We start from the raw sequence: 18,209 nt of genomic DNA, 5'->3' as shown, positions 1-18,209 counted from the left end.
AATCATCAAACAATATTATCAGAGCTATATAATGAGTTTAGAATACTTTTGAGCCCTTGGGAAATTCCAAAGCATGGCTAGATACAAAGACCCATCTGGGCCTGGGTAATGGCTTAGCAGTTCAGAGCGTTTGCTGCTCTTCCAGAGGACCTGAGTTTGGTTCCCAGAAGCACATCCACCTGCAGCTCCAGCTCCAGCTCTGCTGCCCTCTTCTGACTGCCAGGCACCCAAACACAAATGTATATGCATGCAGATTTATACATACAGTTAAATAAAAAAATATATATCTTTAAAAACCAAATCTTGATCATATAAAAGTGACAAGGTAAACTTGTACAAGAGTGTACTACAAGATAAAGAGCCTCTGAACAATGCCTTCATGCTGCTTTACTCCTTCCCTAGTTAATATACAATTGCTTTTCAAAAGCACGGAAGGCCAAGTACAAAGTACTCCATCACAGAAGGATAGAGACAAAGGCCCAGAAAAGCTAATGCTCATTTGTCTCTATAAACAGACAACACACACACACACACACACACACACACACACACACACACACACACAGAGAGAGAGAGAGAGAGAGAGAGAGAGAGAGAGAGAGAGACAGACAGACAGACAGACAGACAGACAGACAGACAGACAGACATTAAACCACTTACTATACAAAATGCTCACTTTGGAAAAGACCCAAAAATCTATCTACTTAATAATTTACATGAGGTATCTAAATGGTCATCAAGCCCAACTAGTTCATTTATTAGATATAGTTGTTTGACTTTTAAAGCCTATAAGGAATACTGACTTTTGAAAAAAAAAAAAGTAACTTAATGTTTCCAAAGTCAAAAGCAATAATAAGATGTAAAAAAGCAATTTACATTTTAAGTTGTTTCCACTAAATTTTTATAGTTAATTATTGCTCACAAACTCTAGTGGGATAACAACAGATTCATGGGTGATAGGCTGTCCCATTTTCCTTACCTGCATTAGCTTCTCAAGTTGATAGAATTTGCAATGAAGATCTTCAAAATTGCTTTTGTATAGGTCTCGTAATCCGTACTTATACATGATCTTCACCAAAACACAGAATGCTTGCTCCTCCGGCATCTACAGGAAAACACAATATGAAACATGAATGATTGGCATTTGTTCAGAATATGTGAAAAGGTCCTTCAAGTCCTCCACAGAAATGGCTGAAGCCTCTATCTCTCTGTGGAGCAAAATCTCCTAACCATACAATAATTCTGAGTCCTACCATTGTTTCTGCATAAAAAAAGACTTCATATACTTTTTCTGTATAAAATAATTAAATTTTATTTTACTTTCCCCCTTTCTACACAAATGGTGTGTGTGTGTGTATGTCTGTGTGTTACACATAGATGTATACCTTGCTTTTCTTCCACTAACATTGAAATTATTTCCCTCTATTTTTATAAACAGTTGCATCTTTATTTTAATAATAGCTATAGAGTATTCTACTATGTGAATTCATTTGGTCAGATTCCTATGAATGAATAATTGAGTTATTATTAATTTTGTATCAACAATAGGTTCAATAAGCAACTTGTCTACACATCACTCTTAACACATGGATGGCTATGGCTATGGTGTAGTCACATAAATCAGGATCAGAATGACAAAGAATAAATGGATTTTTATTATTTACTGCTTAGTTTTTGAAACAAGGTCTCATCGTGTGCTGCCTCAGCTTCCCCTAGTTCTCGGATTACAATTAACTTCATGCCTGAATAACAAAATCAAAGTTTCATTTTCTCACTTAGAAATATGATGGCATATTTAACTTGTTATCCAAAATGGGGTACTCACACACTTAGAAACTAGGATAAGTCTCAATTGTTAATAAAATATACTACTAAATATGTATACTTCATTGTAATTTGGATTATCTAAACATTAACTTGTTTTCTTTTTATTTAGGAGGTATCTAAAGCCTTTCATAAAGTCTGACTCCTGACCTAAGTCTTACATACTTTCAGAGCCTAGCTGTGTGGCATAAAAAACAGAGAATTCACTCCTTATTCTGCATTAGCATTTTTGTCTGAAGCAAAGGCAACTTGCACCTCTAGCTCATAAAATACATTTCCTACCATGAAAGCCTAAGTAAGCCTCATGATCTTCTCTTGTATTTCTTCACAAGTGGCTCTTCAAAAAGTAATATCCCAACTATTGTAGCCAGCCTTAGTGAAACCAATTCATTCAATCTGTGTATAAGTAGATGCCAATTAGCTGAATATTTTGCCACCTGACATCTTACAAGGGGAATAAAATGCCAGCCCCTCCTTGAATGTGGTAAACCCACTGAAGCAAATAGATAGCTTAATGCCCTTTGGCCTTCCTACACAGCGTTACTGCACAGCTGAGATGCACACACTGTGGAAGCCACTAAAGATAAAAAACAGAATGGAACAGACCTTCACAACCAACTCACGTGATAAAGACTAAATCTTGGGACAGGTGAGGTTGGGTACATGGAAATCATAGCTACAGCTACAGGACACACAGAGGCATGATCCAGAATAGGCCAGATCATGATAAACTATTCAAAATAACTACAGGACAATAACAAGCAGACACAGACTTCTGCTCACTTTTAGATATGCAACTTAAAGACATGTCTATCTCCTCTATGTCTCTCTTCCTCATACAAAGAATATTCACACCCAATTAATACACTGGGAAAACAACATTGTTTAAGACTTCAGATTTGATGCAAAAAAGAAAAAAGAACTGTGACAATTAAGTGATAATTCTAGCCCATAACCTTCACCTAAATACCTAATATGGTTATTATATGTGGGGGAGAGGCAGCCTTACAGTGAGTATCCTCCTTGTCTAACTTCAGCAATAACCAGGCTTTTCCTTTTTAACTAATAGCCACAGGGGAAAATGTATGAAGTAGTCATCCAGCCTTGGGAGAAAGACCCTACTTGTGAAGACCAAGTAGAAGAAAGCATGGAATCCCAGATAGTATCATGTAAGGATCAAAGATTGCAATGACTCCTATGGATTTTTAAAAGTTTGGTAATAAAATAAATGAGAAATTGATTAGAAATATATGGCCCTCTGTAAAACAAAAACAGAGCTATTTCTTCTCAAAGACTGATAGGCTCTACTTAGCATGACTACATTTTTTCTGAGATATCTCTCCTTTAATTAATATATTTATTCTCAAGAGCTGTTGAGGTAGCTCAGGGGGTGACCTGAGTTTGAACTCCAGCACCCACGTGGATGTACGTATGGAGGAACATGATTGTAATCCTAGTACTTATGATACTGGTGCTCACTAACTAGGCAACTAGTTGAACCAGTGAACTCCAAGTTCAGTAAGAGAGAAGGCTAATGTGGGGACAACTGGAAAGACATTGATGTTGACTTCCGATCTCCACACGCTCACTAGCACATATGCATGTGGATGTATATGCATATATATGTCTACACATAAAGTATACATATATATATGTATATATATATATTAGAATGTACTAAACTACACCTAAACAGTAAATACTGACATTTTCATAGTAAATAAGAAAGGAAATTCATATACCGAGTTGTAATCGTATTTTGCTTTTGAGGTTATGACAATGTGTATTTTAGAAAGGGTAGAATTCAGTGGAGTAGCATTATCACAGGAGTAAAGGTTCTACCTACATGTGTGCTATTATGCAAGACAGATTATGATGTGGAAACATTTTGAAAGTTAAAACAGTATTCACTTATAGGTGGCTATTAATGACTTTAACAATGGCAAAAATAGAGCCGGGTGTGGTGGCCCACGCCTTTAATCCCAGCACTCGGGGACAGAGGCAGGTGGATCTCTGTGAGTTTGAGGCCAGCCTGGTCTACAAAGCAAGTCCAGGACAGCCAGGGATACACACAGAGAAACCCTGTCTCAAAAAACAAACAAACAAACAAAAACAAACAATGGGAAAAATTTTACTGACAATAAAAGTAACTATCATCACAAACAAAATATTGGGTTAATAATGCCAATAAAAAGTGGCTAGAAAACCTACAAGAAGAACACTATAATGGGCAGGTCTGGGCCCTGGGGTTCTGCTCAAACTATGGCATCAACCAAGGACAATACGTGCAGTGAGCATCAAAAGCCTACCCAGATCTAGCCAATGGACAGAACATTCTCCACAGTTAAGTGGAGAGTGGGGACTGACTTTCATATGAACTCTGGTGCCCTATATTTGGCCATGTCCCCTTGATGGGGAGGCCCGGTGGCACTGAGAGGAAGGATAGCAGACTACCAAGAAGAGACTTGATACCCTATGAGCATATAGAGGGGGAGGAAGTCCCTCTCAGACACAGTCATAGGGGAGGGAAGTAAGGGGAAAATGGGAGGGAGGGAGGAATGGGAGGATACAAGGGATGGGATAACAATTGAGATGTAATATGAATGAATTAATAAAAACTTATAATGCAAAAAAGAGATTTATATTAAAAAAGTGGCTAGAAGTGCTACACGGTGGCACTAAAAATGTCTGAACTATCCATAGCTAATAAGGGAGAAACAAGTGGGCTGAAGTTAGACATAGCAGTGACATGCAGCACACTTTCAGACACAGGTGATCCATCATAGGAACATAACACATGACAGCGACCATTTTAATGCAACTAAGAGTGAAATCTTGTAAAACAATTAGGAAGTGGTGAGTTTTGACTATTATCTTGTTTTTAACATGTCATTTAATTATGTTTACATAATTTATTTTTATGAAAAGTGTTTATTATCCAGTCAGCAATTACATTTGGTGTTTGGGATTCCAGTGTAGCCATTTTTAAAAATATGTTTTAATTTTTGAAAATATAATACTTGTGTACAATGTATTTTGATGACATTTTCAGCCACTCCTGCCCCAAATTTCTTCTGGATCTACCTCCCACTTCCTTTCCCAGCTTTGTATCCTCCATGTACTCATGGCAGCTGAGTCCTCACTGGACCATGGTTGACCAAGAGCCACATGCTTCAAAAAAACTTACTCTCCTTCCCCTAGAAGCTATCATCTATGAGACCCAGGCTGGCCTAGAACTTGTGATCCTTCTCACACTGGTCAAAGAAAAGAAAAAATGTCTGTGGAGTGCTCAGCCACAAATGGGACATTTATAACACACACACACACACACACACACACACACACACACACACACACACACACACACACACACACACACACACACACACCTAAAGCTCAGGAAATATTGAAGAGGGGATAGAAACATTCTAAGATACAGAGGTTGGGAAGTTGGGAAGGACTGGAGGTAAACAGTGTCTCCTGTACACGACAGGGTCTCTATACTCCTGAACTCACAGTAGCTGAGGTTGCCTGCACAAGACCAGCATGGAGGGCATAGGTGGTTATAACTTAATCTTTTAACTAGCATTATCATTCTTATCTATTAATGTGCAATGTTTACATCTTTAAGAAATGAAACCCAAACGGATGTGCACTTACAGAAGACCACTGAACAGAGTCTCATACAGCATTTTTTACCACACAAGCTATCAGGGAATGATTTCAGAATTCCTTTGTTCCACACTGCCATAAGTTTTTTCCATTTGAACTGTCCAGAACTACCTTCACTCACATGCATATACCCCAACACAAGCACACTAGAATATACATAATTTATTACATTTTTATTTTTCTTGAAAAGGAAAAGGTATTGCAGTAGAAAAACATGAGTTTGGAGTCTTATCAATATCCACAAAGTCCTAGATATGCTTTTAGTTGTTAACTGGTGACTTTGAGCAGAAAAGATCTGAATGCCTAATATTTATAGTTTTAAATAATTAGAAATAATAATGTACATGTCAAAAATGCTGTTAAGGATTAAATGGAATTATGTGAGAGATGATACACGCTTGCCTACTCTTTCCCTCCTTGAAAAACAGGGACTCTTTTTTTTTTCATCAACAATTACAATAATGATTTACATAAAAGTACTAAGAGGATAAGTGAGTACAGGAGTAAAATTCTACCTTCTCAAAAAATTATAAAAGAAACTTGTTTTAAACCCTTTCTTCTATCAAAATGACTATTTGGAATGTATGTTCTTAAGAGCATTTGCAATTTTTGTGTGTACATGATAGCATTTCCTGTGTGTGTATCACCAGTTTTTGGAAGATAAAACACTGTCAGGAAAGCAATCAGCATAGATATGCTAGTTTATACTCACAGCATACCTCTGCACCTGACGCCTTACAGATCACACACTGTAAGTAAACCGTAATGCCTGCACTTTGCATCAGATACATCACTTAATGACTCTGAACTTCACTAGTTCTATATTTTAAGTGTTCTTTACATACCGGAGGGAAGAGACCAACTAAGATCTACTAGTTGCCATGCTTGGACTTTTGAATCTCTCCTACCGTCTCCCCAGCAGCAGAGCTACCTACTTAAAACCACTAAAATGTCTGCCTAGTCTCGTACACTGATTAATGTTTCACTGAACAAGACAATTCAATTTACCACTGATAGGCAATTAGCTTAAAACATTCGAACAATATATTTTTAAATAAAATATTAAGGTGTGGGAACATGGTAGGTCTTTAATACCACAGTCTCATTTTATTTTGTACTAGAAGTTTCTCACAAAATCAATGTTATTAGACTGGGAAAAGGAGAAGATAAACACTAAAATTTTGTAATTTAAGACATTACAATGTCCTTTGTGGTTATGTTAAATATAAAGTGAAACGTCTGCTTAGCATACATGCTCTGAGAATGATGTAATGCAATGAGGTGATGTAGTTGCTGTTACATAATGGCCAGTAGCAAGGATTTGCCGTCTGTATTGCTGAAGACCTTCAACGGACAGAAACCATTAATGGATGGAGACCACCTCTTAGTCTCACTGTATCTCTCCACAACAAAAAGCCTGGAAAAGCCATGTAATGTAAAAAAGGAATTTTCTGGATAAAACCAGAATTTTGACAATTAACATAATCTCTGTATGTACTATAAAAATGGTGTTCTCTGAAGGCAGTAAACAAATCCACTGATTTCCTGACTTGTTTCAACAAAGGCAGATGCTAGTTATTTGGAATCTCATAAGCTCATGAATCTTCCTTCTCAGCTCATGGACTGAAATGCAAACAGAACGAGAGCCGCTAGCGATTTGTTTACTTTCCCCTTTAAACCAATAGATGCTAGAACACATTTAAATCAAATGACTGCTCTTTAGCTTCCTATGAATTTCCAATTTAAATGAGCAGGATCAGGGGCCAAAAGAAAATTGGCTGTGTATGTAATTGTTAATTTTAGAAAAACAGCAGCTACCATCAACAGACATTCAAGAATCTACCTGATTCTTACAAAAATCATATAAAAAGGTATTATTTTTACCTCTGAGACATGAGGCTAGTGAGGTTCAATGGCATTAACTGATTACTACTGACTTTGCATCCATTAAGGAAGTCTGGGTTTCACATCATGACTATTCTTTTGTGACATTTACAAAGTAAGCCATACTCTTTACACTCATAACAAAGTCAGCACTCAGTATGCTAAAACGGCATGATATTATTTCCATATTATAAATGAAGACTGAACCCCAGTTTAGGGATCCTGCCCAAGGTCACATTAACCTAAAACATGCTACATAAATGATTCAAATTCACAGCTGCTCTTAAATGTGCTTTGAAGGGGTTCTGATTTGAAAGGGCAGACAAGCACAACTACAAACAGAGATGTAAAATGACAGTGTAAAGCCTGGGTTTCAACCACATTAAAATCTCTGCCACAGACTTCCCAGTTTCATGACACAAATACCGCCCTGAGCCAAGGCCTACCACACATAGCAGGAAAATTCCTGAAAATTATGTCACAAATAGCTTTGGTTGTATACATACATACTGTAAAGATATGTAGCTGCTGCAGTCTTGATTATATGGGACCCTGATTTCCAACACAAATAGTAAGTAGTTCTGTTTACCATTTCTTTTTTTAAATTTAATTAATTTATTCAGATTATATCTCAATTGTTATCCCATCCCTTGTATCCACCCGTTCCTCCCTCCCTCCCTCCTGCTTTCACCCTATTCCCTTCCCCTATGATAGTGACCGACTGGGACCTCCTCCCCCACTATATGATCATAGGCTACCAAGTCTATCTTTTCTCTGATTTCCACCAGGCCTCCCCACTAAGGGGAAGTTGTCAAATATGGGGCAGCAGAGTTTGTGTCAGAGTCAGTGCCCTCTCTCCACTCAAGTGTGGAGAATGTCCTGTCCATTGGCTAGATCTGAGTAAGATCACTGTTTACTGCAAGTATTGTCCATGATTGGTGCAGTACTTTGAACAGAACCCAGTTTCGCCCATCCTGATGTTCTTTCTGTAGGTTTCTAGGACCCCCTGGGTCCTTCTATTTCTCCATTCTCCCATAATTCTCTTATCTGGAGTCCCAATAGGATGTACTCAATCTATCCCAATATCCTGATAAGTGAAGACTTCCATGGGATGTGCCTCTTGGACCAGTGTCCAATTATGAGTGAGTATATACCCTGTGAGTCTTTCTGCTTCTGGGTTAACTCACTCAATATGGTCATTTCTAGTTCCATCCATTTGTCCAAAAATTTCGGGATTTCCTTGTTCTTAATAGCTGAGTAGTATTCCATAGTGTAAATGTACCAGTTTCTTTATCCATTCTTCAACTGAGGGACATTTAGGTTGTTTCCAGGTTCTGGCTATTATGAATAAGGCTGCTATGAACAGCAGCCTTGTTGTGTGGTGGAGTTCTGGGTATATTCCAAGGAGTGGAATAGCTGGGTCTTGAGGTAGCCCTATTCCCAGTTTTCTGAGAAAGCTCCAGATAGATTTCCAAAGTGGTTGTACAAGTTTGTATTCCCACCAGCAATTAAGAAGTGTTCCCCTTGCTCTACATCCTCGTCAGCATGTGGTGTCACTTGAGTTCTTTATCTTGGCCATTCTGATGGGTGTAAAATGGAATCTCAGAGGCGTTTTGATTTCATTTCCCTGATGACTAAAGATGGTGAGCATTTCTTTAAGTGTTTCTCAGCCATTCAATATTCCTCTGTTCAGAGTTCTCTGTTTAGTTCTGAGCCCCACTTCTTAATTGGGTTATTGGACTTGGTGGTGTTTAATTTCTTGAGTTCTTTATATATTTTAGATATTAGACCTTTGTCAGATGTAGAGTTGGTGAAGATCTTTTCCAAGTCTGTGGGCTGTCGCTTTGTTCTGTTGACAGTGTCTTCTGCCTTAACAGAAGCTTCTTGGCCTCATGAGGTCCCATTTATTGATGGTTGACCTTAAGGCTTGGGCTATTGGTATTCTGTTCAGAAAGTTATCTCCTGTGCCCATGTGTTCCAGGCTCTTATCCACTTTTTCTTCTAGCCGATTTAGTGTCAAAAATCAAGTGACCATGTGGGTGTGAATTCATTTCTGGATCGTCGATTCAATTACATTGATCAACCAGCCTATTGCTGTGCCAGTACCATGCTGTTTTAATTACTGTTGCTCTATAGCACAGCTTGAGATCAGGTATGGAGATTCCTCTGGAGGATCTTTTATTGTACAGGATTGTTTTAGCTATTCTTGGTTTTTTGTTTTTCCATATGAAGTTGAGAACTGATTTTTCAATGCCTCTGAAAAAATTTTGTGGGTATTTTGACAGGGATTGCGTTGAATCTGTAGATTGCTTTTGGTAAGATGGCCATTTTTATTATGTTAGTTCTCCCAATCCATGAACAAAAGAGATTTTTCCATCTTCTGATGTCATTTTCTTCAGAGATTTGAAGTTTTTTTTTTTTCAAACAAGTCCTTTATTTGCTTGGTTAGAGTTACTCCTAGATATTTTATATTGCTTGCGGTTGTCGTGAAGGGTGTAGTTTCCCTAATCTCTTCCTCTACACGATTGTCCTTTGTATACAGGAAGGGTACTGACTTTTTGGAGTTAATGTTGTATCCAGCCATTTTGCTGACGGTGTTTATCATCTGTAGGAGTTCTCTGGTGGAATTTTGGGGATCACTTATGTACACTATCATATCATCTGCAAATAGGGATAATATGACTTCCTCCTTTCCCATTTGGATACCCTTGATCTCCTTTTGATGTCTTATTGCTCTGGCTAGAACTTCAAGTACTATATATTGAAGAGCTATGGAGAGAGTGAGCATCCTTGTTTGGTCCCCGATGTTAGAGGAATTTCCTTGAGTATTTCTCCATTTAATTTGATGTTGGCTATTGGCTTGCTGTATATAGCCTTTATTATGTTGAGGCATGTGCCTTGTATCCCTGATCTCTCCAAAACTTTAAACATGAATGGATATTGGATTTTGTCAAATGCTTTTTCTGCATCTAAGGAGATGATCATATGGGTTTTTTCTTTCAGTTTATTTATAAGGTGGATTACATTGATGGATTTCTGTATATTAAACCATCCCTGCATGCCTGGAATGAAGCCTACCTGGTCATGGTGAATGATATCTTTTTTGTGTTCTTGTTTTCGTTTTTTGAGTATTTTTGCATCAATGTTCATAAGAGAAAGTGGTCTCAAATTCTCTTTCTTTGTTGGGTCTTTGTGAGGTTTAAGTATCAAAGTGACTGTGGCTTCATAGAATGAGTTTGGTAATGTTCCATCCATTTGTATTTTTGGAATAGCTTATAAAGTATCGGTATTAGCTCTTCTTTGAAGGTCTGGTAGAATTCTGTGCTGAAACCATCTGGCCCTGACCTTTTTTTGATTGGGAGACTACCAATGATTGCTTCTATTTCTCTATGGGAAATGGGACTATTTAGCTTGTTTATCTGATCCTGATTCAATTTAGGCAAGTGAATCGATCAAGAAAATTGTCCATTTCCCTTAGATTTTCAAATTTTGTGGCATATATGCCTTTAAAGTAGGATCTTATGATTCTTTGTATTTCTTCAGTGTCTGTTGTTATGTCTACCTTTTCATTTCTGATTTAGTTGATTTGGATACTGTCTCTCTGTCTTTTAGTTAGTTTGGCTAACGGTTTGTCTATCTTGTTGATTTTCTCGAGAACCAGCTCTTGGTTTTGTTGATTCTGTGAATTGTTCTCTTTATTTCTAATTTATTGATTTCAGCTCTGAGTTTGATCCCTTTTGGGTGTTTCTGCTTCTTTTTTTTTTCCAGGGCTTCCAGATTAAGTTGCTTATGTGGGATGTTCCCAATTTCTTTATAAAGGTACTTGGTGATATGAATTTCCCTCTTAGCACTGCTTTCAATTTGTCCCACAAATTTGGGTATGTTGTTTCTTCATTTTCATTAAATTTCAGGAAGTCTTGAATTTCTTTCTTTATCTCTTCCCTGACCCAGGTGTCATTAAGTAGAGAGTTGTTTAGTTTCCATTTGTGTGTAGGCTTTTTGTTATTTCTGTTGTTGTTGTTGTTGTTGTTGTTGTTGTTGTTGTTGTTGAAGTCTAGCCTTAGACCATGGTGATCTGATAGGATACAAGGTATTATTTCAATCTTCTTGTATCTGTTGAGGCTTGCTTTGTGACCTACTATGTGATCAATTTTGGAGAAGGTTCTATGGAGTTCTAGAGAAGAAGGTATAATCCTTTGTGTTTGGGTTAAATGTTCTGTAGATATCTGTTAGACCCATTTGATTCATGACATTGGTTAATGTCATTATTTCTTGGCTTAGTTTCTGTTTCAATGACCTATCCTTCGGTGCAAGTGGGGTGTTGAAGTCTTCCAGTATTAATATGTGAGGATCCATGTGTGGTTCAAGCTTTGTTAATAGTTCTTTTACAAATGTGGGTGCCCTTGTATTTGGAGTATAGATGTTCAGAATTGTGATGTCATCTTGGTTGATTTTACCTTTGATCATATGAAGTCTCTTTCCTTGTCCCTTTGATTACTTTTGGTTGAAAGTGTATTTTATTGGATATTAAAATGGCTACACGAGCTTGCTTCCTGTGACTGTTTGCTTGGAATATTTTTTCTAGCCTTTTACCCTGAGGTAATGTCTATCCTTGTGGCTGATACATATTTCTTGAATGCAGAAGAATGGTGGATCTTGTTTATGCATCCATTCAGCTAATCTATGTCTTTTTATTGGAGAATTTAGTCCATTGATGTTGAGAGATATTAATGACCAGTGACTATTAAATCCCTTAATTTTGATGTTGGTTACAGTAGGGAGTTTGTGTGGTTGTGTTTTTGCAATGGTGTAGTTATCTATTTCCTGTGTAGTTTTGGTTGTAGCCTGTCCCTTTGGGGTGCAGTTTTCCTTCTAGTAATTTCTGTAAAGCCAGATTTGTGGATAGGTACTGTTTGAATTTGATCTTGTCATGGAATATCTTGTTTTCTCCATCAATGGTTATTGAAAGTTTTGCTGGGTATAGTAGTCTGACCTGGCATCTTTGGTCTCTCAGGGTTTGCAGGATCTCTGTCCAGGCCCTTCTGGCTTTTATGGTCTCTGCTAAGGAGTCAGGTGTAATTCTGATAGGTTTGCCATTAAATGTTACTTGGCCCTTTTCTCTCGCTGCTTTTAATATTTTCTTTGTTCCGTATATTTTGTGTTTTGATTATTATGTGGCAGGAGGTTTTTCTTTTCTGGTCTATTCTATATGGTATTCCTTAGGCCTCTTGTATGCTTATAAACATCTCCTTCTTTAAATTGGGGGATTTTTCTTCTATGATTTTGTTGAATATATTTTCTGGGCCTTGAAGTCAGGCGTCTAATCTTTCCTCAATGCCTATTATTCTCAGGTTTTGTCTTTTCATGGTATCCTTGATTTCTTGGATGTTTTGTGTCAGGAATTTTTCAGATTTAGCATCTTCTTTGATGGTTGCATCAATACTTACAATTGTATCTTCTAGTCTTAGGAGGATTCGTTCCTCCCTCTCTTGGATTCTGTTAGAGAAACTCGCCTCTGTGTTGTTTGCTTTCTTCTCTAAGCTTTCTCTTTCCAGTTTTTCTTCTGTCTGGGTGTTTATCATTGTTTCCATTTTCATCTTCAGATCTTGAACTGTTTTATTGATTTCCTTCAACTGATTAAATTTTCCTGGATTCCTTCCAGTGCCTCTCTATAGGTCTCTTTTATGTCTTCTACCTGTTTGGCTGTGTCTTCCTGCATTTGTTTATGGATTTTATTTGTTTCCTCCATTATCATCTTCATTACTAGGGATTTGAGGTCATTTTCTTGTATTTCAATTGTGCTTGAGCTCTCCGGGTTGCTTTCTTTGCGATAGTTGGGTACTGGAGATGCCATATTGTGTGTGTGTGTGTGTGTGTGTGTGTGTGTGTGTGTGTGTGTAATATTAATTTATTCATATTACATCTTAATTGTTATCTTTGTTTTGACTTTTGTTGTTCATGTTTCTACACCAGACTTTGGTCATCTTGCTGTGTCTGATGTTGGAAGGTATCTTCTGGAATCCTTCACTGGTCATTGAGAGCAGTTTGTTGATGGGTAATTGTAGGTCGAGGTCCTTTGCCTGTGGCGGTCAGGGAACTCTAGCAGGCACCCTGGTTTTGGCTCCTGAAGACTTTGCTCCATACTCTGGGCTCCCTACTGGGTCAGCCGAGATATGTGCTGGTGCTCTGCAGCTCTAGTATTGTTTGAGGTAGTGTATGTAGAGTCAGTTTTCCTGTCTTTGGCTGGGCTTTGAATACCCTGCCTTGGGGCCTGGGGCTTTGGGTCCTAGGCTCAGATCCCCCTACAGTGCCTGAACTTCTGTTAGCTTCTAGAAGTTGTTTAGGTTTCTGCCTGCTCCAACCAGGTAGTGGAACCTAGGTTCTGCCTGTCAGGCAGAGAGCAGCTACTGCCTTTTGATTGTTGTTGGTTGGCTAGATTTTTGCCCTATCTCCTCTGACCTACCCAGCCACTCCCAAGAACATGAGAATCCCAGCGAGGCTATGGAGCCTGGCTAGGCTGGGTCTGTTGTGACAAGTTGTGCCAGGGTAGTCCTCTGGTGCTAGTCATTTGGCTTCTGCCCAGACCTGTTCAGAGGGCTGCTACAGTCCTTGACCACTGGTAGCATCTCTGGTCTCAGATCACACCACTGTGGGTGTATATCCTTGGTTTCAGCAGCTCGCAGCTTGTAGGCAGGGTCCTGAAGAGGTGCTGGGGACTGGATTACTGTCTGTAGAGTCTCCTTCTCAGAGCGTGCAGTGGCTGGGGAACATACCCATAGCCATCTTGGCGTCTTTGTGGCACCTGGGCTTTCTGTGGACTGGTGTGGAGCGAGTGGGGGAGGGGCTGAGACCTCAATCCACCCGTTCCCCATAGATTTCCCTAGTCCAGGAGGTTTGAAGCACCTCTGCTGCAATTCCAGTCCCAAATCCTGAGTTTGCTTGCCAAGCAAGGCTGCAGCATTTCTTTCTCAGAGTGCTCAGCAGCTGGGGAACATACCCACAGCTGACTAGGTGCCCATATGGCACCTGGGCTTTCTGTGGACTGGCGTGGGGTCTGAGGCCCCAATCCCCCCTTTTCCCAGGGCTTTCCCTAGGCCAGGAGGTTTGAGGTACCCCTGCTGCAATTTCAGTACTGAGCTTGCACTGCTAAGCAAGGCCGATGCTCACAGCTCCTCACTTACAGTCTGCGTCCTGTTCAGGTGCTGGGGACTGGTCTGCCGTCCTTCCTGGGGTGCTGGATGACTGGAGGTCTGACTCACACGTGGTCCATACTGTGTGGATCTCTCTCAACCAGTTATCCCTAGCTCTCCCGGTCCATGGTTCCAGTTAGCGTCTGTGGCCTCTTCCCTGCAGATCAGGCAGTGGGCATCTTCGTCGCCGCCATCTTGGTCCCCTCTATCATTTCTTCTTTTAATAATAGTTTATTATTATTTTATGTGTTTGTGTGTTATGCACATGTATGTATGGGTGGGTGTCCATAGAGACCAGAAGAGGACTTTCAGTTCCCTGGAGCTAGAGCTAATTGTTGTGAGCTGTCTGACTTGGCTCTAGAACAGCAGCTAGCACTCTTAACCACTGAGTGATCTCTCTAGCCTGATCTGCTTACCATTTTTTTTATTGCCACTGAGAAAGTTGTATCTTAATTCTGTCTTTGAGGGAAATTCCATTAAAGGATTAATAACTTTTTAACCTATTATATTGTGAAAAACAATACACAAAATACACAAAAGTATGCTCTAATGAACAACTGATCACAAAGCTAAAACAAATGATTGCCAGGCCTCATGCAGCCTTCAGCTAGTCTAAGAGAGAAAATACTGTTTTAGCATTAAAGATCCCTGTGTAAGCCTTTTCCCTTGTGAACCCCTCCCAACACAGCTTCTTCCTAGAAAATCTGCTATCCTGATCAACAGGAACCATAACACTGTTGTCCTATATAGTTCCTTCCATCTATGTAGTATTCTAAAAATAAAAAATTTCTTATTATTGCATGTTACATAAAATTGAATGATAGAAAATATAATCTTACACTTTGCTTTCTTTAGTAGAACTTATGTTCATAGTATTCATAATAACCTATGTAGTGTAAATATTTTTCATTACTATAGCATTCTACTATAGAAAATACTAGCATATGTCTATTATGATGTTTTGTTATGACTTAGCTTGGGATTGTAATAGTGGATATTTAAATTTTTCAATGTTTTTTATTGTTGTTTTAAAAGATTACTTTATTCTATGTGTATGAGTGTTTTGCATGAATGTATGCATGTGTACCACATGTGTGCCCTGTGCCTGTAGAGACCAAGAAGAAGGTACTGGATTCTCTGGAGTGGGAGAGATGGAGGTACAGAGAGCGGTGAGCCACCATGTGGCTGCTGAGAACTGAACCCAGAGATTGTAAACACTAATAGTAGGGAAATTCTAACCAGGTGTTTATCTGTATAAGTATCTGTGAGAAAAGTCCCTGTGTATATATGTATATCTGCCTCACATAAACCAAAGGATTTGTGCTTAATTATGAATTTTTAACACAATATTTTTAAATATTCTGGATATTTAACATAATCCTGCCTGCATCTGGAGAGTTTCCCTAGATGCCAAATATTTTAAAATACAGTAATTTAAACATAAAAACGAGCATGACTTTCTAAAGGTAAAAAATAATAGTATACATTCAATATAAATTTATTTAAAAATAGTTGGCAATAAATACAGTAGCAAAATATACTAGGTGAAAACTAAATGTTATTTTTATAAAAAATGAAATGTGTAATAATTCACTATGCCTCATTTTGAACAAATATTAATATGATATTATTGTAATTTAATTTCTAAAAATATTAGTTGAAAAGTGTGGCTGTACACTACACATGCTATATTATCCTCTAACTACATATATCTCTTATAATCCACTACACGAATGTAACAGCATTTGTTTGATTAATTCTTGCACTGCTTAAACAAGTTATTGCCAAAGCCCCTGAAAAATTTCTAAGCACAAAAGAATCTAATTTTAAAAGACTATCTAGATATGAAACTCTTGAAATTTCAAAACTTTATTTTTAATATGTTTTCATTTTTGGTATTTCTTCCCTCTTAGGTAACTAATGCAAAATATAAATGACTGTGGGTGAGGAAGGACAGCATTCCACAAAGCAGGCCCTGGCAGTGATTAATTTGCAGCTACAAGGGCGACTGTAGCAAACAAGACAGCAGCTTATGTAACTGATGAGATATTAGTCAGCAAACCCTAATACCACATCCCATCCCCCTGGGCCCTGAGACGCTGTCTTTGGTGAATTCTTTAGACTAGCCTGTCGTCTTCTACTGCCTCAGAAAACAGAGAGAACGGACACAGAAAGATCCCTTTCTGTTACTCAACTGGCCTGAAGGTTGGTAGATGAACAAAGTACACTGATTAACTTAGAAAAAGTACTATAATTACATACTAGAATACATTTTCATTAGTACAATGCTGAATATCAGTCTTTTTAAGGCATTTCTGTTTTTCAAGTTTAAAATCTATGACAACAACCTCATGACTCCACTAGCATATGAGAGGTGCTAATGACGTCTGCCGTGGGCCATACTGTAGGAGGCTTTTTTAGTGACCAAGTTCACAAAGGCTGACTTACTATATGGCCTTCACTACTGTAAGCAGGTAGCACAAAAAAGTTCTGAGTATTTGACTTTCCTACTTATTTGACTCATTCTTGCTCTCCTTAAGAGGTAAGAACAGGGTACATTTCCAAATAGTTACAAACTCGAAAATATACCAAGCCTCCCAGAAACCTCAAAACAGATTTCTTATAGCCACGTTCTCAGTCAACTTTAATGAAAGCAGTGTTGTGTGTCTATAGAAAGGGGTGTGCTGTGTAGTGGTCTCTTTTCATTCCATTCTAGAGGGAGGCTCTGTAAGACCCAGGAAGTAAATGAAACTTAGAACTCTTACAAGGTTCAGAAATGAAATAAGCTCAGAAGTCTTAAGAAACTCGCAAATGGTAGGATGGTCACAAGTCCATCCCCTGGGTTATTAAACTGTAACAACTGCCAGAAAGATGTCCAGCTGCCTGCAAATGACCGAGGAGCTTTAGGGACTCAGTTTCTGTGCACTGATGCTTAGGCTGGAGTAGACCTTTGGTGACTGTAGCTGACTCAGAGTCATCCATGTTGCCATATGTAACTGCTGTCCCCATAGTCCAGCAAGTAACCCCAACAAACTCATCTGCTTCCTGAGGTGGACCTAGGTCTGTCATTGCTGCCTAGCTAAGGTAGACATTTCCCCAGAAAAAGTGACACACAATGGACAGATCTCTAAGATATAAATATTCAGAGGTTATTTTGTGCAAAACAAAGCAGCACTATCCTTGACATGAATCTCAGCTTTTCAATCACTGAGCACAAAGGTTCCTTTAGAAGAAAGTTGGCTCTGACACACACCATAGCTCACATTGTCCATTCCCCTGAGGGACCTAACTATCTCAGATACTACTGGCGTTCAGACCTGGAAGAAGGGCCCCTAAGAATTGTGAGTATAAAGTGTCTAATATCATGGGCCATCCCAAGATGACAGGATGTAGAGATATCAAAAAGAAAAACAAGCAAGAACACAAACAGCATCATGAACTTATGATGATGCACTGAGAAGGGGATTAATATAAAGTGAGGTAAGGTGACAACAGAAGTACTTTTACTTTTTCTATGAGGTAATCAGCATTAAGATGGGGAATTTACTACAAGTGCTCATTTTCAGAGCGCCAGGCTCAAAGTAATGTGTCAGCTTAAACTAGTCTGGCCTCTCTACTGCACCTAACACTACATTGTCT

At 38.6% G+C, this 18,209-nt stretch overlaps 1 protein-coding gene across 2 annotated transcripts in view; it reads right to left on the bottom strand.

Annotated features, from left to right (window-relative positions):
- RABGAP1L (RAB GTPase activating protein 1 like) overlaps nt 1-18,209 on the bottom strand; it is a 573,647-nt gene that overhangs the window by 192,170 nt on the left and 363,268 nt on the right. For both annotated transcript variants that reach the window (XM_084782440.1, XM_084782439.1), the window contains exon 16: nt 980-1,105. In XM_084782440.1, coding sequence (XP_084638566.1) covers nt 980-1,105 — 126 coding nt within the window. The remainder of the gene's footprint in view (nt 1-979; nt 1,106-18,209) is intronic.

The sequence above is a fragment of the Acomys minous genome (genome assembly GCF_964271855.1).
Source record: "Acomys minous genome assembly, chromosome: 1".
Taxonomy (NCBI): Eukaryota; Metazoa; Chordata; class Mammalia; order Rodentia; family Muridae; genus Acomys; species Acomys minous.
Note: the sequence above shows the minus strand (reverse complement) of the source record. Positions and strands in the feature narration are given on the sequence as shown.